Source organism: Prinia subflava, unplaced genomic scaffold (genome assembly GCF_021018805.1).
Source record: "Prinia subflava isolate CZ2003 ecotype Zambia unplaced genomic scaffold, Cam_Psub_1.2 scaffold_59_NEW, whole genome shotgun sequence".
NCBI lineage: Eukaryota > Metazoa > Chordata > Aves > Passeriformes > Cisticolidae > Prinia > Prinia subflava.
In genome coordinates this window covers 223,930-247,195 of record NW_026961066.1, presented here as the reverse complement: position 1 = coordinate 247,195, position 23,266 = coordinate 223,930, and the positions used below count along the sequence as shown (strand labels likewise).

General features: G+C 40.7%; 1 protein-coding gene across 1 annotated transcript in view; it reads left to right on the top strand.

The window, feature by feature from the left end:
• The window catches only part of LOC134565581 (discoidin, CUB and LCCL domain-containing protein 2-like), a 42,734-nt gene extending 21,603 nt beyond the window's left edge, over positions 1–21,131 (top strand). The window contains exons 4-15 of the mRNA XM_063425202.1: positions 444–495; positions 1,842–1,914; positions 4,115–4,248; positions 4,885–4,925; positions 7,055–7,270; positions 8,908–9,032; positions 12,815–12,962; positions 13,376–13,546; positions 14,493–14,586; positions 14,959–15,008; positions 15,880–16,017; positions 17,094–21,131. Coding sequence (XP_063281272.1) covers positions 444–495; positions 1,842–1,914; positions 4,115–4,248; positions 4,885–4,925; positions 7,055–7,270; positions 8,908–9,032; positions 12,815–12,962; positions 13,376–13,546; positions 14,493–14,586; positions 14,959–15,008; positions 15,880–16,017; positions 17,094–17,536 — 1,685 coding nt within the window. The 3' untranslated portion in view covers positions 17,537–21,131. The remainder of the gene's footprint in view (positions 1–443; positions 496–1,841; positions 1,915–4,114; positions 4,249–4,884; positions 4,926–7,054; positions 7,271–8,907; positions 9,033–12,814; positions 12,963–13,375; positions 13,547–14,492; positions 14,587–14,958; positions 15,009–15,879; positions 16,018–17,093) is intronic.
• Positions 21,132–23,266: the final 2,135 nt, after the last annotated feature.

The window sequence follows — 23,266 nt, the reverse complement described above, 5'->3', positions numbered from 1 at the left end:
ATCAGTCATGGATGCCAATAACACAGCAATCTAACATTTGTTCTCTGTGGTGCTTGGGTTCAGCACTGCAGAACCATTAAATGGTGAAAACACAGGCCTCTTTAGCTCATTAATTTAATTTTGTGAAGAGAGCATATGTTTCTGTCTCTGATATCTCTGAAATATAGCTATAAATTAAAGTTAAGCTACACAGAAAATGGATTTTTGTAGTATTATCTTGTATAATATTCTCAGTAGATTTCCCAGTTACTCAGACAAATTAGCAAGGTTCTACTGTAATACAAAATCTGTTGCAAGAAAATTTAGTAGGAATGTTATTTTTTTTGTTCTGAGACTTTTGGTTAAGCCTCAGAGGCTCAAATGTATGTATTAGTGCACTTTAAAAAGCATATTCAAGCCTGTTGTCTTTATCATCCTCTTGACCTAACATTTTTTCTTTCCAGACCTAATTACCTGTTTAGACAATGCAAGTCACTTTTCCGAACCAGAATTCAAGTAAGACTGATTTTTACCTGTTTCCCTCCCAGTCTCTTTAGTGAAGTAATTTTAGTGTTTCTACTTTGCTTTGTTACATAGATGTGATGCAGCTTGAAAATTGACCATCCAGAGAACTTGAGACACGAACTAGGGTTAGAGCTGAAGAATTTTGACATTTGCACTCCTCCTTCCTCCTCCTGTCTCTGCCATTTGCGTTATTTACATGCAGTATACAGTAGAACCTCGTTAATTTGCACTAACACATAGGAGCTAATATCTCATTTCCACAGAAAGAATATTGCTTTTATAAATATATTATAGCAGGTACACAACCTAATTACTGACATTTGTATTACAGTTACCTAAGGAGCACTAAATGGTGAAATGTGTTAGAAATTGCAAACCCATTTCACAGTCTGGGGCTCATTAATGAGGTCCTGTGGAGACACAGAATGCTGTACATGCTGAAGGGGAAAATGTCTCATTTCCCTGTTGTCTCCTTCCCCACTTCCATCTAAAGCAAGGGCAATGTTTAAAGCTGCAAACTATAATGAAGTAACTGAACTTACTGTTTTTGGAGAGCTTAGACCATGGCAACATGAAACATTTCAAAGTGCAATCATTGCATTTCTCGTTCATTTTCCCAGGTTCCAAAATAGGGCTCTAGTTATAGGTTCTGGCTTTAGTCAACATGTGACAAAGTCTCTGAGTCCCCCTGTTTTCATGGAACCTACAGCATTGCTTCGGCTGTTGCTGAACTGTGCTGAAAATGTTGATGAGTTTACTCCACTTTACTTTTAGCTCTTGAAGATGTAATAATTTCATGTGTGCAGTATGAAATGGCCCTAGAACATGAACACAGGCTTGCTCCAGAGGTGCTGGTGTCTTGCCTCTTGCTTTTTATGAACTAGTGGTAATTTGGCCAGTTTTTTATGATCAAAGCATTCCCAGAAGTTATTACAAAATAGCATTACTTTTCAGATGTTTTATTTAAGGATGCAAAACAGATAGATATGCAGGTCTCTAGTTCATAAAATAAATTCATTAATATTGTTATTTATATGACTGAATTTATGAGAGCCATGTGGTATTCATATTATAAAATGCTGGCTTTATTAGTTCATCATATTGAGACTGGAACTGTACTTTCAGCTGAGACTTGTTTTAAAACATTTTTAAGTGTCTGTTCTCCTATTGTGTACTTGTATTTTTGGTCTGATTTGATGGGTCTTCAGTTAGGAGGTGTCCTTACTTAGTGATACATGAATAGCAGAGTGTTGTAAATCAAAACCATGACTTTTTTATAACAGTAAGAGAGCTGTAGGTGCACCCATATCCTGACTTGATATTCTGTTCTCTTTCAGTAAGTATTGTCCAGCTGGGTGTGTCATTCCTTTTGCTGATATTTCAGGCACTATTCCTCATGGATACAGAGATGTAAGTAAAAATACCATGGGCTCAAGTGAATTTTGGTAAAACACATGATGGATAATGCAAGTCAGTTGTAGTTGTTGGCATTAGTTGTGCTTCCTGGAGTCCTGCTGGGATTTGTGCCTCCTAGAAGTGAATAACATGGTACTAAATTTTTAGTGCTGCTGCTAAATGACAGGTGCTTCAGATGTTGCCATCTCCAAGAACTGGAGTAGTGTAGTGGAGTCTCAAGTACTTTCAAAGTCCTGCAGAGAAGGGTAAATCAAACAAAAGAGTGGGTTTTTTCTACTCTCTGTTTTTCTTTTGTTGGTTTTCTCAGGCTGGGAAATTGAGGTTTATAAAGAAAGAATGACTTACTTAATGACGTCCTTTATTTTTGACACTTGTAATGCTTCTTTCTGCAGTGTCTTAGTGGTTATCTTAATTTTTGTTACACTTGAGAGATGAAATACTGTTTATGCTCAGCAACTAAAATAAATAATGTATATATTTATATATATACTGTTTATACTCAGCAGCTAAATAAAATAATTTGCAAAACAAAGTTAATACTGTAACTGTCGTTCCATAAATTGGTAATGAGCATCATTAATGATGTATTGTTTACTTAAAACATTGCAAAATCCTGTACAATATTTTTCTAATGTAAGCCTTTGCAAGTCAATTGATGAACTTGCCATAGGCTGGGAGGATGTTTGCTTTGTTTATTTTTAAGTGATTATAATTTTGCTAGCAGTCTGCTAAAAATGACATTCAATCTCTGGTTTTTATCGGAAAATACTTTTTAATAAGCCCCTAGATCTAGCACAGAGGTAAGACAATGTAAAAACGTTAGTAACTAAAGATTTTAGTATTAAATACAAATTTAAAATGTTCCTGTCTGGGTATTTTCCCCCAAATATTTGTGAATCCCAGGCTGCTTGCTTCAGCAATCAAGCCCATGTAAAAAGGTTACCACAGTGTTACTGTGTTACTTGTTCTGGTCTGCAGTGAGTCCAAACTAAGTTGCTGCAAGGTAATTTTTGTAGCTAGTAACAAGATGAAATTGATTCTCTGCCTCACAAATTTTCTACCTCTTGGGAGTTTTTTTGCCAAAATCTGGAACAATTGTTTTCTATGAAGTAAAAGGAAACATTTTCCTAAGGAAATAAATGCCCCCTGACTATCTTTTTGTATACTTTGTTGCTCAAAAAGGGCAGAGAATTTCCCAGAAGTCAGGCTATGTGGAAAGAAATGAAATTATCTAACACTTTAGACAAAGTTTCAGGTTGAGGTTTCTCATGCATCTCTTTCAAATGTACGAGAACTGTTTGCTGCTTTAAAAAATACCCCAAATGTTGATTCTTTTCTGTGTGACCCTAATGTTCAAAGTCCTTAAGATCTCAGAGCTCTCACTGCTGACATCTGGTGAGCAAGGAGGAGAGAGCTGCATCTCCTGCAGAATTCTGTGCCCTTACTTTAATGGAAGGGGGAGCTGTGTTGATGCCAGACCTGTTATTACTCTTTGTGAGCCTGAAGGACTCGGTGTGATGAGTGCTCACTGTGGCACCTGTAGCCTGCAAGCCAGGGAGGTGTCACTGTGACATTTGTTAGTACATTCTGTCACCCAGGGAGAGAAGGCAAGAGTATTATACCCTGCAAAAACGTTTTTTGTTACTTATCTCCACTGACTTGTACAACACAGGTAATTGGCTTGTTCAGGATGAGTTGTATGCATGTGTTACTGTGACTTTCCATGGATCAGTGTGCTGGATGGTTAAACTGTGTTCAACCACAAGTTACAATAAAAAATACAACCCCTTGCCTAAAAGCTACAAAATCTGCAGTGCATCACCCCTTAATTGTGAGAAAATAAACAAACATACTTTCAATGTGCTTTCTATTAAAAGGTTTCCTATGTATTTACATCTTCTGTTGTCTAATATAATTTATTGTTGGCTGAGCCTGGCTGGCTTTTTCAGACTGATACACCTTGGTGTTAGTTTGAGATTATTTAATTACAGCAGTTATATACTAAATACATCTAGGTGAGGACACAGGGAAATGTAGGGCCTTCTTCTTGTGTTTTTATAAATTCAATAATAAATAAAGCTTAATAATGGTTTCTAAATAACCAAGATAACAATTAAGAATAGTATTTTAATGTAATAATAACACCATTATTCACTTAATAGTATGAAATTTTTCTTTCCCTCCCTCCTTCAAGTCATCATCACTTTGTATGGCTGGTGTTCACGCAGGCGTCGTGTCAAATACTCTGGGTGGTCAAATTAATGTTGTCATCAGCAAGGGCATTCCGTACTATGAAGGCTCTTTGGCTAACAATGTCACCTCAAAAGTGTAAGTGTATTCCCTATAATTTCCTTATCTTTGGCACCTTAGGTCTTGGTAGTGTCTCAGTGTGGGATTAATTTCAGCTCTTGGACAGGTTCTCTTCTCTATGTATCTCACACTTATGCTGTAGTGTAATTGTTTTACCAAATATCTTCAATCTCTAGACCAGAAATCTTCATTTTCCAAATTCTGCATGGAGTTTTCACCTTCTTGGCGATAAATTCCAACTGGTCTGTGGAAAAGCAGTAATTTAATGGTGGCTTTTCAGTTTCAGGGAAAGAGTGTAGCTTGTGATTGTATCTCAAGTCCCACAAATGAAAGCAATCACAGGAGACTGATTTGTGTTACTGTGATTAGTTTAATGTGAAAAGAAAGCATTTTAATTGAGTCTTGCATTTTGCTGGGTAGATGTTTGTTTGAAAGCCTTTAACCCAGTGTCTCTGGGCTTGATTTCATTTGGGAAGGTGTTTGAGTGAAAGTGCTGCAGCTTGCTGGCAGAATGTGGTAATCATTAAGGGCTTGTTCAGGCATTTGTGCATGGGTTTCAGTGGCAGGCAGTCAGACAAGAAAAATAAACTGAAGACACTTTGTTCCAGTTTTTCTCACTGGGTACTGCAAAACATCATCTTTTGTTCCCTGCAGGGGACCCTTATCTACAAGCCTCTTCACCTTTAAGACGAGTGGTAAGTGTTATCACATGTATTACATGTTCCTGCTGTCACACAAACTTTGTGAATAGAAATAAGTGTGCGGGTATGATTTCTTAATTTTTGATATCATTTGTGCAACCTTTTTTAAATGCAATTCTATTCCTCAATAAATGTATATTTTTTGAATTGTTTTACTATCTCAATTTGATGATTAATCATCACTACATTTATAGGTACAGTGGTGTTTCAAGTAAGCCTTGCTTATTTGCTGGAAGAGATTCTTTCAGGCTAATTAAATAAATTAGCTGTAGTTTTCTAAGTGGAAGCTAGTTTTTCTGTAAGTCACTTTAAATGCCATCTTTGAGTGGATGTTTGAAATAATGTGAAGAGAGTGGCTTTTCCTTAGTCTCTTTAACTGTTTTAATAACAGTGTAAAAACCATAAAATCATAAAGTATGTTTTTCATAAAGATAAAGTTAAAAAAAGAAAGGGAGGGAAGTCATGCATATACTTCTCAAAAGTAAACAAATACTTTCCCTAATACATAAATAAAAAGCACAGTGAATGGGGATATAAAGACAGGAATCTGATGGGCAGAAGTGTTTGGTGATGGAAATGTATAAATAAGCAAAAAATGGAAAATATAGTGCACATAATATTAAAATTATTTCCCTCTCAGACATCTGCAAGAGCTGAGAGGAGGAATTACATGTCTGGTGTCCTTATGCATAAAGAATATTAAATACAGTGATCCAGGCAGAGTTTGCTGGGTTTTTTTGTCTTTCAGAATATGATCTGATAGTGTGTATGAAAGTAATTAAATGGCCTGGAAATTGGAAAAGATAGGACAAAATGCTGATGTAGAGTTTGTGGATTTCAGTGACATGTGAGGAGTCACTGAATAACTAGAGACAAGATGCAGGTCTAAATTAAAATGTCTGTAGTTGGGTTGCCTAGGAGTTAGGTGAGGGAAAAAAAGCCCCTGTAGTATATTCAAATGAGGTTTTTTAGCCTGATAAAGGTCCTAGTGTGTTCCTGCTGCTGTAGCTGGTTTCATGGCTTGGCATGAAATAGAAGAGTGTGTTATTACTGCTAGAGCCGTGGTCACTGCAGAGGAAGATGAGACTGCTCATACAGGAAGAACTGCCTGACTTTAAAACTTGATAGAAATTACCTGAAGCATCGCAGAGCAAAGAGTGGAATGTAGCAGGTATTTAGAGACTGAGGCATTTCTGCTTCCAAGTGGCAGCATGTTAGATGGGAAATGACAGATGAGGGAAAGGATTCCCTTAGTGAGGTGATCGTGTGCTGTGGCAGGTGACATATGTCCAGCAGAGACAGGGATCTGTTAATGCCATCTCAGAGGATATGGGCAAGGCCTTCTCTGGGATCCAGTCACACGTGGGCTCTGCCACCCCTGCCTCCCTTGAGGGATGAGTGCCCACCTTGGTGCAGAGGGGCCTGCAGGGAGAGAGAGAGTTCAGAGGCAAAGGGAAACTGGGCTGGGTTGTTCAGCCTGTCTGACTGAAGGCAAAGATTGCTCTCTGCTGATGCTTCTGGGAACTGTGCGTGTGAGAGGGGAAAACTGATATTACAGAGCAAGAAATTTAGCCTTGGATTTAGGAGATGTTTTTCAGTCACCAGCAGAAGATAACATGGGAAGAAACAATTCATTAGAATGGCAACCAGAAAAATGTAACTAATCTCAAGGATGTGTTTGAGCTCAAGACCAGGATTATGACATGACTTCCTACATGCTTTGGTTTTGTTCAAATTAACACTGTGATGCTGGAGTTAGTTTAAAAACTCAAGAAGATATAGAGACACAAAAAAGGAAAAGAATGAACCAATGGTCTGTTTCCCATTCTTGCATCAACCACAGATACTCTTAGACCATGAAGGTTCCCCAGTGCTTCTCGTTGAGTGCTCTGTGGGAGTGGTGACTGAGAGCATATCCACAGTACTCTTGGAACAGGCACAGATCATGGCTTCTCATGACTCGTTTGGTTCTAGCATCCCTATTAGAAAGCAAAAGGCAGTGTGTTTTGTTGGTATTGTTGTTACAGAATAAATTTAGATGGCAGTTTAATATTTGCATATAAAATCTTAAAATCCAAGCAGTGTAACTTGAGTTCTCATTTCTCACCTTTTCTGTTGTTCAGGTTGCTATGGGACACTGGGGATGGAATCTGGGGTGATTCCTGATTCCCACATCACATCATCATCTGTTCTTGAGTGGCCTAACCAAACAGGACAAGTAAACATTTGGAAACCTGAAAATGCCAGACTAAAAAGGATTGGACCTCCTTGGGCTGCTTTTATCAGTGATGAGCATCAGTGGTTGCAGATTGACTTGAATAAAGAAAAGAAAATAACAGGTAAGTGAATCTGATGTGGCTTCTCAGCAGCATTCAAAATTTTTGGTTACTGACATCCTTTTTTCCAGTGCTGGGCCTTAGATAAAGCTCAGGTGGCGCTTAATTACCATTACACTTAATTTGCTTCCATGTCCTAGCTAATACACTGAGGAGCCTGGAGCTGCAAAGGTGTAGTTTCATAGACATCTCTTCCATCAGAGTTTGTTGAAGTGTTTCCTGTGGTTTTATTGGATCCGTGATGCTTCCCTTTTCCTGCTCATTGTCTCCTTGGCAGTCAGCTCAGCCCGCTGGTACCTGTGACGCCGGGTCCTGACTTGTGTTCCTGGCTTTTCCCTAGTGCCCATCATGGCCACAGTGACTCCAGCAGCAGGAAAGGAGCATTTCCAGTGCAGTGTGAGGGAGAGCAGACAGGAGAACAGCTCTTCTCCTTCACCTCCTCACCTCAGGTGGGGCTTGGGCCCCCAGCTGGGGACTGCATCCCCCCAGCAGTCTCTGCTGGGCCTCACTGCAGCAAACAGGGCAAGCAGTGCGGGTTTAGCCAGCCAAGCTCTGGGTTTGGCCCTGCTCCTTCACACAGGGGCCAATTTTAAGCAGCTCTGTTGATTTGGAGACACAGCTGGAGGTGCTGTTTGCAGGCTGCTCTGGATGGTTTGTCTCCTGCTCTGAGTTGAGCAGCCAGCTCGTGGTTACCAATTCCTACTGACTGCAGCATTCCCCATTCCAAGTAGCGAAGCACTGATGTGTTGTCATTTTGGGTTTAATCTTCATGAGGCATTGGCATTTTGGGTTTAATCTTCATGAGGTATTGGCATTTTGGCTTTAATCTTCATGAGGCATTGGCATTTTGGCTTTAATCTCCAGGGCAGCAGTGCAGCTGTTGTACCTTCAGTGCCAGTGTTGGTGTTTCCTGGTTTAATCGTTCAGAGGTGATTTGCTGTTGTTAATGGACATGTTTGTCATCTGATGTAAATCAGAATTAAGTTGGATTTAGGTGGAGTGCTTCATGGAATCCGGGGCTTTAAGGCTATTGTGAAACACGTTCCTCTGGTCAGTTTGCATTTGTCTCTTTCCAAAATGCCTGAGTTGGTCTCTGTAACCTCAGCTGCATACCCTGCTCTCAGCAGCATGGCTTGCTGTCATTAAGCAACTTGGATTTACCAGTGGCCTTTCTTACTACCTCCCTGAGGATCTTTGGATTTTGCATTACTCCTCTAATTCCTGTGCTAACAAGCTTTTCTAAACAGCTTTCCTGTGTGAGTTGTGCTGCAGTGTCAGCTGTAGGAAGCTGCAGTTCTTTCAGTGCTGCCTTTAGGCTGGCAGTACAAGAGCAGGGAAGAGCTGTGTCAGCAGCTGCAGACAGGAGTGGTCAAATGAAGGGGCTGTTCCCATCAAGAAACGGGGGAAAAGGGCTCAGCAAGGTTGTATCATGAAAATTAAAATGCAAACTAAGTAAATTGAGTTTACTAAATTTCAGTCACTGTGGAAGCTTCAGACCCTGGCACTTTGAATAAACTTCTTGAAGCTCACTGGACCAGTGAAGAGTCTCCACTGTGCAGCTCTGGATTCAAAAACTGATCTGGTAATTTTTACAAAGTGATCCCAGATTTTGTCCTAACTGGGCATCTCAATTTTCACAGGTATTATAACTACTGGATCAACTTTAGCAGAGCACTACTATTATGTCTCAGCCTACAGAATTTTATACAGTGATGATGCACAGAAGTGGACAGTGTACAGAGAACCTGGCATGGGTAAAGATAAGGTAAAAAATACCACATATTTTCTAGGTATGTTCTGTGGAGATTTCACAATTGTAAATGCAAGTCATTTTGGTATGGTGAGGAATCATTAAATAACTGCCATTTTCAGTGTAATTTTGAATCATAAAAGCAGATAAACAGAAGAAAATATGACAATATGCAAATATGTAAAGATTTGAACACTTCTGAAATTGAGTTCTAATTTTTTTTTATTACTATTTTGAGTGGGAATATTCTATACAAGATATTTCTATTGCCAGCGGTAGGCTGTCTGGTACTGCATCCCTTCAGGAGTAATTTTATCTCTTTTAAAATAGGTTATATGTTTTAAAACTAAGCTTTACTTTCTTATCCTCTTGTGGTTAAAGAAAATAAATGTTACAAGTTGTATTATTTTTCATGTTTTCTGATGTTTCTGTCAAACTTAATTTTTAGCCAAGTACTATTAAATTTCTTATGTAAGAGAACAGCCCTTGCAGAGGGGTTATGTTCAGATTGCAAATGTTTTGCCACACAGAAAAAGTCCCTAATGTTAGCAGCAAGATAATCTTATTTTCCCTATATTTACAGCTCTGCAGTATTTAATAGACAGTAAAAATGAGAAAATTCATGTCTTCCCAATGGTTCAGATCAGATTTTCTTAAAGAAATGACAGGATTCTTAGCAATGTGACTGGAAATAGATTTTCCATCTTTTTTTTAAAATCTTTGAATGTAATTTACCTTCATTCTATAGGCCTGTGGTATTGTGTACATGTAACTATAACTACTAATCTGGTAGTTTTTTAGCAGAAGGTTTTAAGAATGGTCACTTTGCCTGTCCTTGGTCTTCTCTTTACTCTGGGTTCAGAATGTTTCAAGGTAGGATATAGCATCCTGTTGAAGAAGTAAAAGGTTTGAAGTTTGTTAAATTGGGAGATTTTTGAACACTGAACATAATTGCAGTAGGAAACACTTGAAAGGGGGGAGGAGAATTTCCTGTCGGGTCTGAGCCAACATGTGAACTAAAGTGACTGTTGGGGTGAAGTATTCAAGAAAAAAGGAAGAAACCAGCATATTTTGCTAGTTTTGAGTGCCCTCTTCTGGCCATAAAACAAGATCTCAGCAGGCTGCCTAGATTTAGGCTTCAGTGTTAGTTTGGTAATTGTCTTTAAAAACCTTTGCAGCTATTGTCTTCAATTTGAGCACATTGTTCCTATTGCATGCTCATGGAATGAAACAAATTGTGGAGCCTGAAATCACAGCAACAGATCTCTCTTTGCACTCTGTGTGACATTAAGGGACAGGGCATGAGGAATCATAGGTACCCAGGAACTGGCAGCTGTAGTTAAATGACAGAAAAAATGGTTCAGTGTGGTTCAAAATAGCAGATTTTCTCTCTATCTGCCATCACCTCACTTGATACAGATTTGCTTTTGGATGCATCTGCTTGCAGGCTTCTCCCTTTTCCATGCCACACCAGGTGGGAGGTGCTAGATCCTGTTTTCTTGAAACATGTTTGGAATTCCTGACGTTTTTCAGGAGACTAGAAGATTTTCCTGTAGTCCTTTCTGCAAATGTCTTTTACAGATTAGGCAGTACTCAAGAAAACCTTTTCTTAACTTTTCATGGATGAAAAAAAGAGTACATGCTTGAATTGGGGAAAAAGGACAAATCAGAGTTGCAGTGTTGGAAAAGCTTTGTTTAACAGCACAGAGGGAAAGGGAAAGAGTTTGATAATAAAAAGAACACAAAAGTGATTTTTAATTAAAAAGTTTTTACTGTATTGTAACAGAAGCAAATTATTTTTTTAATGCAAAAATTAAGGTAACAAAAAATACAGAGCTGCAGGTAAAGTGAAGTTACTTCTGTAACACTGGACATCAAAAGCTTGACTGATAAAAGCCTGGAGTAAAGATCTTTACTGTTAATCTTTCTTGAAGGTAGGAGTTAGCATTGATTCTTTTTGCCCTTGCTGTTACACGCTCAGTAACCTGACAGAGATTCAACTCTCAGAGCTGGGCATCTGTGTCCCTGATGTGCAACCTCTGCATGTGTTGCTTGGACAGCCAGATGTGTCTTCTTTGGTGCTGGGCTCTGGCAGCACAGGCAAGGATGCAGTACAGCACTTTGGGCTGGGGCCATCCCCTCAGGAAGTCACCTCTGTTTTACTTCTCACTGGCATTCTTACCAAAACAAGAAATTCTTTGGTGAGATCTGTAGCTACAAGCCTGTCATTTAAAAAAAAAAATTAGTACTAAGGGAAAAGTGGCTGTAAATTGGAGCCCAGTCTGCTGTGGGCACTTGAACTTTAACTACTTGGTGTTATTCATTTATTTCCAAAACAACATCATAGGCTTGCCCCTGCATTTACTGTCTTCATTTGTTGCTACTAAATATATTTAAGAACAAGAAGAGTTTAAATTCAGAGAAGGGACTTGTTTTGAATGGATAGTTTACTAGAAGAATTGTTTCAGACCTGTAGGGATAGTCTAGACATTTTGTTCAAAAACTCAGCAGTGCGATACAGAAATCTCTTCTCTTGTGTATCAAGATTGAAAGAGCAGTGATTTGTATTGATCAGTGATGTGCTAAAAGCTCTTGACTGCTTCGTGTTATGCAGACACATCAGCTGTTACACAAGGCAGTGCTTGTCTTTAAGAATAGGAAGGTATTATATTGATTACCAAGTGGTGTGAGTGAGAAGAAAACTCCTTGTAATATTGACTTTTTTCAGACAAGTGCCATAATTCTGTTCTGCATTGTGTCCACCATGGTTTGCAGTGTCTGTGTCGGTACTTTCAAAAGAAGAACTCATTTAGTGCCATCCCAGTGGTGACCTGTGTTGCAGCAGCTCCACAGAGTTGCTTGTGCAGGGCCAAAGCCCCACTGCTGTGCACTAACTGGAGAGGGAGTTCACTTCTTACCAAAACCCTGATGCCAAACCAGTCCTGAAGGAGGGGGAGGCTTGGAGTACTGGGCCAAGCTGCTGGGTTGTTTTAAGCAGCTCGGGGGTGAAAACCCATGGGTGGCTGTAAGTCTGTCAGTGTGCTTACCATGCCTCTCACAGGGCCTCCACTCACTGCCTTTAAACTTCAACCAGACTCGTGTATTGTCATTTTGATGAATTCTGTGTGTGCAAGGATGGCAGTGAAGGATCAACTTGAGCTCATCCTTCACGCAGAGCCTGCGCCCTTCTCTTGCAGAACCTCGTGGCTCAGTGTGAGACTGAGGAGAGCTTTCACATCCTGAACCCAAATTCTTCTATTTTGTTGTGGCTCAGCACTTGTAGGCAGCAGCCACGAGAGGACAGTGTGGTTACACACTTGAGGTGCCTCCCAGTGCTTTCTGATGAATACCATCCTCAGACAGGCTGTGCTGACCTGCTGGGCTGTGTGAAGGCACCGCTCAGTTCCTGCTTGCACAGTGTCACAACTCCTTGCAATCCTCGTGTATTTGAAGAGTAAGTGCAAAATACCAAGAAGGACCAAGCTGAGATGTCTCAGTGCCATAAACGTGTGAGAAGTGTGCACCAGCAGCACTGCCTGGGGAGCATCAGCAGGATATTCATGGTACCTTTGCTCTGAGCTGTGTGGCTGTGTGCATACAGGCTCACACCTTTCTTTTAGCTGTAAATGTAATGGGGCCAAGGGAGAGGGCAAGTGCAGGCAGCAGCGCCGTTCTGGGGTGAATTGGATCCTTCACTGTTTATTCTTCCTAAACAAAACATCAAAATTGGTACTACTTAATTGCTGTTGTATTTGTAGAACATAATGTTTCTCTTTTTTTTTCTCCTTCTCTTCTAGATATTTCAAGGGAATACTGAATTGTACCAGGAAGTTCGCAATAATTTCATTCCACCTATCATTGCACGTTTTTTTAGGATTAACCCCTTAAAATGGCACCAGAAAATTGCAATGAAAGTAGAGTTGCTAGGATGTCAGTTTAGTATAGGTAAGAGAACTGAAAGCTTTCAACTGTGCAAGACAAGAAGTGAAACTATTAAGGTTGTAAGTGAAATTACTAAGGTTAAAAGTTATATCATGGGTATATTTTCAATGAGTCTGAAGTAGTTCTTGGCTGTGTGATCCTTCTTTAACTGGTACTTCTGAGTTTATCCAAAAGTTATTACACTTAACCAGGAAGATACTGAATTTAGGTGTACACAAGGTAATTTACAAAATAAGTGTCTCAAAAGATGCCAGTTGCTTTCTGTGTCATTGATTCATGGTGGGAGGAGGGGGGATTTCCTCATTATATTAACATGAACAAAAGCTTCATAGCAAACTGTTCCAGCTGTCTTCTCCTGAAAAGAAGATACAGGAAACTAGCAATTCAAAGAACTTATAAATTCTTTTCTTCTGAAGGTCGTGCTCCTAAAATCACCTTGCCACCACCACCTCAGAGCAAGAATGATGAGAAGAATGCTGACTTCATGGAGGACTTCATTCATTCTGTGAAGACTTCACTGCAGACAGATAAAACAACTTTCACACCTGAAATAAAAAACACTACAGTGACTCCAAGTGTAACCAAAGGTATCCATTGTTAAACAGTAGAAATGTTTAGAACTCCTTATAGTGCTTTGGCATATATTAAGCGTGCTTTCTGCATTGAAATTTTCTCAAAACGTAACAAATTACAGCAGATTATCAATATTTTATTTCCAATATTTACTAGTTATTAAATACACATGATAAAAGATGAGTAGTTGCATACTGCATGCAGAAATGAAACAAATCTGCCAAGTAATATATATATAATATAAATGCATATAGTTCCATCTTCCAGAACTTGTTCAAACTGAGTTCAGCTTTTAATGACTGAACAAATTTTGTCAGAAGGAGCAGTTGTAACTTGGACTTCCCTTCTGAATTAAGAGGTACAACTGCTTTATTTAATAATTTCTTAGAACAAAACCCTTTGATGTAGCAAATCTTTTCTGGAGCAGTCTTTTTGACATGAAATTTGAAAAATGTCACCTGGCATAATCATTTTGTTTATCAAAGAAAGTGGTGAGAAAAGGGAGCAAAGTCACTGCAGATGTGGGCACTGCTGAAGTGTCCTTTGGATGGCAGGGGACAGGATGACACACAGACCCAGCACAGACTGATTGGGATTAACTGTTAAGGTACTGTGGAATTTACTTCTTAAAGGAGGTTCAAACTGACATGGTGGCACTAAGGGATTTTCTGCCTAAATAATAGAATACATTGTTGTAAGGGAAAAACCGTATATTAAAACAAAGTGGTTGATTTTGATGGAAAGCCCTGGAAAGCCACCAGCTGTGCATGCATGTAGAAGAGCCAGATGTTAATTGAAGTTTGCACTGTGGGAGCATCCAGCAGAGTGCTTAGCTGGGGGATCTGGTGTGATAGACACTCAACATGAAAACTGTGTGCTTTACCCAAGTAATTTTCAAATCAAAAACTGATTTATGAGAAGCTCTTTCTGTCTGACACCACTTAATTTAATGGCTTTCAGATGTGGCATTGGCAGCAGTTCTGGTTCCAGTGCTGGTGATGGTCTTCACTACTCTGATTCTTATCTTAGTTTGTGCGTGGCATTGGAGAAACCGGTAAATGAAGAGAGGGATGGAAGTGCTTTAAATGAATGTTAGCCTGGTGTGGGGGAATGAGATGCTGCATGTATTGCTGTGGGAACTCTGTGGTCTGCACTTGTGCAAAGAATTGCATTCTTTCTGGGAAAAACTTCACTTGACTAGTGAGGACAAACCAGCTTTTCATAACTGTTTTCATTGGAAGTGCTTTGACCAAAAACTGGTTTCTCTGGTAGCAGCAGACTGGTGATGGCAAGCCAGGTTACTGGTGCTTAGACATTAAATTTGAGGACCAGTTACAGCCAAGGTGATAGTTGCTGAGCATTAATTAATGAATTTTTTATAAGCAGACTAGCTAAAATAACCCTTCTTTTCTTTTTCTTTTCACAGCAAGAAAAAAACTGAGGGCACGTATGATCTACCTTACTGGGATCGTGCAGGTAACAAAATGGTTTTATGAAACCATTTACTCAATGTTTTTTGGTCAATGTGTGTTTCAGATTGCAGTTACAGTTTCCACTAGCAGAAGCTTCTCTAATGCTAACTGAGGCATGGCAAACACTGAATATCTTTTCTGGACAAACTTAACTGCACTGCTTCTTTCTCTCATTTCTTTTTTTTTAGAAATAGTAAATGTTATGTCTCCTGGTTGAGCTGACCGCTTCAGGGTTTTTTTTGTGAACAAAGTAGAAAACCTCTTAATTATACAACATGAGGGGGGAAAATTAATTTATAAGGAATGTATTTATACATTTCTTAACCATTCCTTTGGTACTTTTTTGTCCTGGAAGAAAATCTTTGATCTTAGCATATAAGTTCTGTCAAAAATTTTGTCTTAATTGCCCTGGTAAGCATGTGGGATTTAGGTGTATCTTCCATCCTGCTGTCTTGTGCCTATAAACTTAAGATCAGAGAATTGCAGCAAGCAGCTCTTTGCAATGATCCTGAGAGCAGCAGTGCCCCTGGTGCAAAGGGCAGCTGCAGCAGTTGGGTTGGTCCTGCTGTGTGACTGTGCCTCACTTCTCTGGCCTCCTGGTGAAAACTTGCACATCCATGTCTCTGCTCACAGCCAGTCTTTGGTATGTTTTACCCTTTAGACAGGAAACCTTTTAATCACTTTTTTGGCTACATGTCTGCTTCTGATAGCTCACAGCTCTGATGTCTTGGTATTACTCAAAATAGTGATTATTGAGTTACTTACCTGCATCAACAAAATACAAGCTGTGCTGAAGAATATTTTAGTAGCTTAAAATACAGTATATATACAATCTTGAGTGGTTTTTTGTTGGGTTTTTTACAATCCATATGAAGGATGGTGGAAAGGGATGAAGCAGTTTTTCCCGACCAAATCAGCAGAACATGAAGAAACTCCTGTACGCTACAGCAGCAGTGAAATCAGTCACCTAAGACCAAGAGAAGTCCCAACAATGTTGCAAACAGAGTCTGCAGGTACTTTGTGGGCCATTTATATATATATATATATTTATATTTATATTTATATTTATATTTATATTTATATTTATATATAGATACATATGCCAAAAGATGTCAGGAATCTGGCTACATTTAGTTATTTCCTGGTTTGGGGGGGGACAGAGGAGAAATGAATAGTTCTGTGGGTAAGCATATCTCTGAAAATGCAGGCGTTTTCACGTCTGTTCTCTCATTTCATATGCTATAGATAGGGACTTGCCCAAGTTAATGCAGTAACTGAAAGGTTCTTTAGTCGTTTTTACACCTCATAAAGGAGTAAAGAATTCTTTTGGTTATATTTGCAAGCACTGGAAATAATTTCATCACAATATTTTTATGCACAAGTCTGAAATGTGTCACTTGATTCTCTATCTCACTATATGGGTTAAATCCTACTTGTGATCTGGAAAAGGAGGTTTATGGATAGTGGCCCTTTCCCTGGTGCCCCAGGCATGGGAGGATGACTGGCTGTGCCTTTGGTTGTGTGCTTACCTGCTGATGGCAGAATTGAGCAGAGGTGCAGGAGTTACAGCTTCACTGCAGGCAGAATCACTTTTCTCCTTTTGGCTGCTTGTCTGTTTTGACCCAGCTAGTCAGGCTTTTCACCTCCAGCTCTTGTAACTCAGATCATCTGTTGAGCTAAAACATCTCAGACTGCATGCTGGCTTCCCCCCTCAAAGGACACAACCTCCACCCCAAGGACCACTTTTTATCCAGATCCAGGCAGAATAATTCTATTTAAATCTGACTGAGAGGAGAACATTTCAGTAAGCTTCATTTTCAGGCAGATTTGAAGCATGGGAAGTTGCAGCTCATCTGGGAAGAAGTATAAACCTGACAAGTGGGGATGTTTCAGTGGCTATCTCAGTGGCTTTACCTGTTGGGTGGAAAAGGATTGTGATTGGCACTGGTGGACAGAGATGGACCGCTGGTTTGATGTAGGATAGCAGTGATCTCTGGGAGCTACTGCCAGGTTGTGTTTAATGTGATGCCACTATAAAACAATCCATTAAATGTGTTCATGTTTTGTTTTGTTGGGGCTTGCAACACAGAATATGCTCAGCCCCTGGTAGGGGGAATTGCGGGCACGCTTCACCAGAGATCAACCTTCAAACCAGAGGAAGGGAAGGAAGCCAGTTACGCTGACTTGGACCCCTACAATTCCCCCATCCAAGAAGTTTACCACGCCTATGCCGAGCCGCTGCCCGTAACCGCACCCGAGTACGCCACTCCCATCATCATGGACATGTCCAGCCACCCCAGCACACCTCTTGGCGCTCCTTCCATTTCCACCTTCAAAGCTGCAGGGAACCAAGCTCCTCCACTGGTTGGAACGTGCAATAAGCTGTTATCCAGGACAGACAGTGCCTCCTCAGCACGGGCACTGTACGATATACCAAAGGGGCAGCCGGCGCCGGGCAGTGCCGACCAGCTCGTGTACCAGGTGCCGCAGAGCGTGGCCCATCCCACCGCGAGTAAGGATGAGCAAAGTTAGCTCGTGGGAAGGTAGAACCGTGGCTTGTTTCTAAAAGCCAGTTCCATAAAGCTCACAGTTTCACTTTTTTAATTCCATTGTTTTGGTACTGTTAGTCTTAAATAATACAACGTCGAACCAAAAGATGTGGTGTGGGAGGCCTGGGAAGACAGTAACTCTGCTTTCCTTAAGCTGTATGTACAATTAACAGCTCGTCTCCTGCAAAACCATGGACTTTTTTATTACTACTGTACAATTGTCTGTCAGACATGAGAGAAGAACTCTTTGTGATTAGCTCCAGTAATTCATAGATGTGAGTGATAAATTGGGAGAAACGGTTTAGGTACAAAAACCGGTTGTTTCTTCCTAATGGTACTATTTCTTGGGGGAAAACACCTCACCTCAATACCCAAAGCTCTTAATTTCTGTGCAAGCACCACAGCTTCTAAAATTCCTCTTTTCCTTGTAAAATGTCTGCACAACTTTGGACTTAATAAGCTACTATCAAGACTGATGGGAAAAATCCCTTTTTTCATGGCATAAAATAGTTTTGATTCTGAATTACATTATTTCAGCTTTTGTTAACAGAATTGGTTTTTTTCAGCTGTGTGCTCCTCAGAAGGTTTTCCTGCCTTTTTGGTTAGGTTAGCCTTCCAAAACTAGAAGCTGCTGTCTGTACATTCTCTTTTGCCTCTTCTCCTTATGCCACTCAGACTTATTCCTTTCTAGGGATCCAGGAGGCACAGATTGACACAAGCAAACTACCTGACAATTGCTTTTACATTTTTCCCTGTGCTGTGAGGGCCACTTGAATAGTATCTGCCTCCAAGTCAGACTTGTGTGATGCTCAGTGCAAGAAGCATCCAGGTCTTGGAGGTGACTTGAATTGAGAGAGGCCCTGCCCTGCCCTCCCCCAGAGTGTCCATATTCTGTGTTCAGGTGTGAGCTCATACATAAAAAGATGTGTACATAGTTTTGTGAGTGCTTAAGGAAGCACACAAATATTCTAATGGTGCACAGTTTGTGTTAGACATGCATTTAGCACATATGGTACTTTTTAGCACAACTGCCAAATCTGGCCTTAGGGCTTTTTAAATGATTGTTCTTATTAGAAGCATGAAAGATTTCAAAGCCTTTGCGAAAGAACCAGTACTATTCCAAAGAGTGTCCATTTCAGACATATTTATTGGAGTTTGTATCCTTTGAATGTTCCAGTGTTCTGTACTATGAAAACTATTGCAGTTGGTCATTTACTAGGGTAATGTAGACTCATTTTAGCTAGGTAATCACAAAATGAAAACAGTCTGAATGCCATATTTGCCATTTTTTATCTTGTTAAAAAAAAAAGCACATCTTTCTTACCTAAGTAGGAGAAAACCCCACTATAGAAATGCTGCATTTTTATTTTAACAGCACTATTGGAAGGATGCTGAATCAATTGATACATGTGGGACCCTCCCTACACAGTAGCCCAGTTTTATGGACTTTAGGGGTTACTGTTTGTTTGTAATGCAGTTCAAAGCCTTGTTTACTGCCCAGGTCCTTAAACGCCTTGGCCAACGTCTGGATGGAAACTGCAGTGCTGTTCAAGGGGCTGCCACCTGCCTTAATACCAGGACAATGTCCTCACTTACCACTTGAAACTCTCTTTGCAGAGGGGCTGGATATAAACTCTGGAGTCAAAATCACTTGTGGCCTGTTCAGCATCTAAAATAAGGTACTACATAGAATCACAGAATGGCTGGCGTTGGAAGGGACCTCAAAGATCTTCTAATCCAATCCCCTGCCATGGCAGGGACACCTCCCACTAGATCAGGTTGCTCAGAGCTCCATTAAACCTGGCCTTGAACACTTCCAGGGATGGGGTAGCCATAATTTCTTTAAGCAATCTGTTCCAGTGTCTCACCACCCTCACAGTAAAGAATTTCTTCCTAGCCTCTAAGCTAAGCTTCCCCTCTCTGTCTGTCCCCATTTCCCTTGTCCTGTTACTGCAGTTCCCAACAAAGAGTCCCTCTCTGGCTTCCCTATGGGCCTTCAGATACCAGGAGGTGTAAGGTTTCCACAGAACCTGCTCTTCTCCAGGCTGAGCAGCCCCTGCCTTCTCAGCCTGTCTGCAGAGGGAGCTGCTCCTCTCCTCTCCTCTCACCAACCTCGTGGCCTCCTCTGGACTTGCTCCAACAGTTCTGTGTCCTCCTTATGCTGGGGGCACCAGAGCTGGATGCAGCGCTCCAGGTAGGGTCTCACCTGAGCAGAGGAGAGTCCCTCTCCCTTCTGACCACCTTCTGATCCTTTTGATGCAGCCCAGGATCCCACTGGCTTTTTGGGCTGTGAGAGCACACTGCTGCCTCATGCTGAGTTGTTCATCCCCCATCACCCCCAGTCCTTCTCTGCAGGGCTGCTCTCCGTCACTTCTCTGCCCAAGCTGTCTGTGAGCCTGGCATTGCCCTGACCCAGGTGCAGGACAATTCCTTGTCCGTCTCCACGAGGTGCCAGCTCTCAGGGCTGTGCAGTCCCTCTGGACACCATCCCTTCCCTCCAGCATGCTGCTGGCACCTCCCAGCTTGGTGCTGTGGGCAAACCTGCTGAGGGTGTGCTCAGTCCCACTGTCCCTGTCCCCAACAAGGATGCTGAACATTCTCTGTGCTGCCTTAAAGCCCAGTTCTACAATTCCTGATCATTCATTCTCAGTCATTGAGAATGACACTTTCTAATTATTTGTTTTTGAGCTGTGTGTCTTAAGCCTAAATGTGAATGTAAGGATGGTAAATAAGACCCACTTGTGAACAGCAAAGTCCTGCCTGTAGTTGTACTTTTGATGTTACTGCAACTTTTTCTGCCTGACAAAAATAGTCTGCAATCTTTGTAGTTTTGCTTGAACAGGTAAGTAACTGTTCTTAGCTACCAGCAGCAAGTATGACTGAAATTAGCTGAGCTGATTTTATTTCAAGGAGCGGGAAGTTGTTCGTTTCCACTAAGATGTGACAATACAGCTACAACCAAGTTAAGAATCCTCTCCATTCTCAGCCTGGACCACTTTAGGCTTAGAAAAATTAATCTACCATAAAAATAAATGGATGCGTCCAAGGCAGTATTTAATTTTTACTGCAGACCAGGAATGGTAGAACTGTGGATAGCTGAAGGCTAAGGTGGTATAAGAATTAAGCAGTTTCTCTACAGTGGGTTATTTTTTAAGCAAACATAATGCAACTTCATTATCTGAGGAGCATGAGCTATTAAAGAAATGAATGTTTTTAAAATTTAAGCCCCTTTTTGGAAGGAATTTGGTCCCAGGCTTTGCTCCTGGACATGTTATCTGTAGGGCTAAGATACATTTGAACATGTAACAGTTGGGTTTAATGGCATGACACTGACTAGAATTTGCCTGTGTACAATAAAGCAAAGGTACATTTCATGGGTCTCTCTTATATATGAAGACATGTATATAAAATGTATTTCAATCTTGTTTGGCTTGAGTATTCTCCCAGAATGTATGTTCTTTACCTCAGCATGTATTGTAGTTGCTCAGTATTTGTATATGTTGCTAGGACTTAGACTGTATAAATAGTGAGGGGGTTTTCTATGTTCAAAAGTATTTTAAATAAATTGTACATACGTATTACTCGGCATGTTTGCAGTTAACACCTGCCTTGCATCTAATTCATCTGCAGTCTGGAAATGCCAGGGTTATTTGTGAATTACAGAGGGTCATGTTCAGTCTTCACTTAGACCATGGCTATTGCCAGTTACTGAGCAAAGCTGATGCTGCTTCTGCTTTTTCCTCCTTTTCGTATGAATTCCAGCACTGCAGTGCCTCACACAAAGAACTCAGCCATAATTACTCTTTCAGGAGTAAGCATAGGGAGAGTTCACAGTGTCTCGTTGCAAGCTGGAAGAAGCTCCTCTTGCTCTGCCAGGCACTTCAAGTGTCTCTTAAAACATCAGAGAAGTGCACACAGTTAAAACAGGTGATGCTGCTCTGTGGGGAGATGAGCACTAAGGAATTCTACTGCCCATGATAGTCCAGGGTCAGCTTTTAAGAGTTGTCTGCTCCTTAGGTCAGAATTAAAACAATTGCTGATAATGTAATCAAATGTAGTGTGGCTCAACTTTGAGAGATGCACAACTATCACTTTTATGAAAACACATGATCAGTAACCAAATTCTCATCCAAAAAGGGTTATAAAACTTGAAACTGGTGTCAGATTTTGGCATAACCAGAAGTTCATTCTGAGGCTGTCTCTCATGCCTTGAAAAAGGAAAGGAAACGGGTTTTCTGCATGTCATGACAGTATTGCATGGGAACTGGATGAGACTCGTACTTACATTCATGTTTGAATGTCAGAAGATGAGAACAGCTTTAAGTGTCCTGTCTGCAAGCTGACCTGACCTAGAGCGAGCACACCCCCATCACTCTATGAACAAATTACAGCACAATCAGAGTCTCCCTAAAGCCAAATTCAAAATGTTTTGTTGTTTTATCTTTTTTCCCTTTGTACATGGCTTGATGCAAGACAGAGTCCAGACTGGTCAGGATGCAGGTGAAGGAGAAGGTGAATGGCTGCAGGTCAGGTTGCACACAAATACAATGCCACAATTCCTAGAAGTCATTTATGGACTATAAAGTCTTATATCATTTTCTAAGTGCCTGCAGATCACTTGCCTTGCTCCTGAACCTGCTACAGCTTCCTAAGATTTTAGCTCTCCATACCCAGCTTTTGGCAGCAACAGGCTGAGTGCCAGAATCCCATTCTGCTCAGGAAGGCTCCTTCATTCTGGACTATGCTATAGTACATGAGGCTTTCTGAAATAAGCCAAAGCTGTTGAGTTTTATTAGTGCAAAAAAAGAATTAGTGCTGTGTGTATAAGGAACCTGATCCCTATCTAAACCAGCTGATACAAAGGATGGATGATTCAAATATTCTTTCAGAAGTCACAGAAATAAGTCTGTCTCAAGCTCTTCTACACCTTCCCTTTATAACCTCTCTAAAGTAGGTTCAAAGATATGGTCTGTACTGCTGTACCTTCAGGAATTGTGATATTTCCCCCCCTGCATCAAGTCACACAATGGCCCAGCTGTGAGTGTGGGATAAGAAGGCGCTGGATCATCCAATAAAGTCACCTGCAACTGAGGTGAGCAGCTGCCTCTCAGCTGAAGGAATAGCCAAGATTAGAATCTTATTTCTGATAAGAAGGCACCTAAAAGTATTGAGAAGTTCTTCATGTCTTGCCCATCTTCTGGGTGAGGCAAGATTTGTGGTGTTGCTCATCCTGCAGCATAATGAATACACTTACCTGAAAGACCTAAGCTGTGTCTGCTTTTTCATGTGTTGAGCAAATTCTGAATCCTCTCTTGTGCCTGTATAACCTCTTTGTACTCTTGCTATACTGGCTTCACTGAAGCCTGCTCACAATGAAATACAGGCTTTTTTTTTTTTTCCTAAAGTGAGAAATGTTGCCAACTTTCTGATGACCAAAACTCTGAATGCTTGCAGAGGGGAAGAAAAATAATTTACTGAAACACATCCCCCTCTAAGAAGAGCTCAGCTGGCTGCCCTGCAGCCAGTGAATCTACAGGAAGAGAAATACAAGCTCCAGTCTTTGGTCTTGCATGTTCTCCAGAATACCTGACCAGCTAGAGCAGAATGGAAGGTTCACAGAGGAATTCTCTCTGCTGCTCTGCACTGGGAAGCACTCAGCTGGGTTTCCTTCACCTGGCCATCTGCCTTTGGGGTTTTTTGATAAACAAACAGC